Source organism: Elephantulus edwardii, unplaced genomic scaffold (genome assembly GCF_000299155.1).
Source record: "Elephantulus edwardii isolate Elephantulus edwardi_28Jun2011 unplaced genomic scaffold, EleEdw1.0 scaffold00410, whole genome shotgun sequence".
Lineage (NCBI taxonomy): Eukaryota > Metazoa > Chordata > Mammalia > Macroscelidea > Macroscelididae > Elephantulus > Elephantulus edwardii.
The window spans coordinates 427,557-429,010 of NW_006400160.1; the positions used below are offsets into that span (position 1 = coordinate 427,557).

At 48.5% G+C, this 1,454-nt stretch overlaps 1 protein-coding gene across 1 annotated transcript in view; it reads right to left on the minus strand.

Moving 5' to 3' along the window:
• Window positions 1-692, minus strand: part of LOC102876061 (polyubiquitin-C-like) — a 9,051-nt gene extending 8,359 nt beyond the window's left edge. The window contains exon 1 of the mRNA XM_006902422.1: window positions 648-692. Coding sequence (XP_006902484.1) covers window positions 648-692 — 45 coding nt within the window. The remainder of the gene's footprint in view (window positions 1-647) is intronic.
• Between the last annotated feature and the right edge of the window lie 762 nt (window positions 693-1,454).

The window sequence follows — 1,454 nt, forward strand, 5'->3', positions numbered from 1 at the left end:
TTGAAAATAATTCAGGTATCTGTGGGCCTTAACATACCTATGAGAGCCAGAATATGCTTACTCTATGGGAAAAGGGTCGCTCTAGACTTCTTGCAAAGGATCATTTGAGAATATGGAAGGTGTCTTCAGGTCAACTTTGCCTCCTAGTAACCTTATAAACAATAGATCCGAGTCCTGTCCTGTCCTGTCCTGCTCTGCCCTCTCCCTCTCTGACAGGCTCCAGTCCACGGCTGCGGTCACTCTATCTACCTCACAGAGGGCCTTCCTCTCCGTCTCTGACACCTTCCCCAGCAGGGTGTCCACGACATAATCAATCCTCTTGTGGAATTTATATGATGGCCCCTTTAGCCAACAACCTCACTGGTGTTAGAAAGAACAGTAGCTCTGCTTCCAGCACCCCAGGAGAGGCGGGTCCCCACAACCTGACACACAGATGAACAGATGGCCCTTTGCTAAATAGTTGGCACAAGATGGACCCCTGCCTGCGGTGAATACAGAAAGTTCCTGTCCACTGTCTGCACTGTGTTTAGAACATTTGAGGTCACGATTCTGTTTTAAGAGTCAGACTTGGGCAGCTGATCTCCATGCCCAGGGTCAGCCAGCGTCTGGGGAAATGATCAGAAGAGTGGTCAGCTTATCAAGTTCACCTCTGAATCAAAGACAGCATTGGTGGTGGTGGTGTTACAGGCCATGGAGTCACAGAGACTCTATGTACAATAATTAACTCAGAACCCTACACCATCTGGAGCCAAGTTCATTGTCTCTGACACACCTGCCCCCATTGCCCCAGTCACTGGGTCAATCCATCTCATTCAAGGTCATCCTCTCCTACGCTGTCCCTCCACCCTTCCAAGTATGACATCCCTCTCCGAGGACTGGTCCCACCTTGCAACATGTCCAAAGTACGTCAGAGCTTCAGAATCATTGATTGTCCCTGCCGAGAAATAGTCCCAAACTGGCAGTTGAAAGCCTTTTTTTTGTGCGTGTACCGTCAAATCAGATCTGACTGGTACAGAAGGGAAATGTTCCCTCCTTCTCCGGCAGAGCATCAGGTGGATTTGAACCGTGTACCTCTGGGATTGTAGTACAGCTTCTTGCCACTAGGCCACCAGAGCTCCCCTTGAAAGTCTTTTTAAACACGAGGCCAAATGCAGTCAGCTTACACCCTGTTGCGAGCAAAGCTACAGCCTAGTTTCAACCCCAAACCAGAAAACACACCTTTACAGGGTCTTTTTTGGCTCGTCTTATCAGCCTGGAAATAGGCCCCAGGCATGTTTTTATAGATTTATATTCTACACATTTTGCTTGGCTACACAGTCAACACTCTTGGTTCCAGCAGCCAGGAAATCAAGAGATGAATTGCATTGGGAAAGTCAGCTGTGAGGGACCTCTCAAGAGTACTGAAGAGCAACGACATCAGGCTAGAGACTAAGGTGTTCCTGATCTGGGCTATA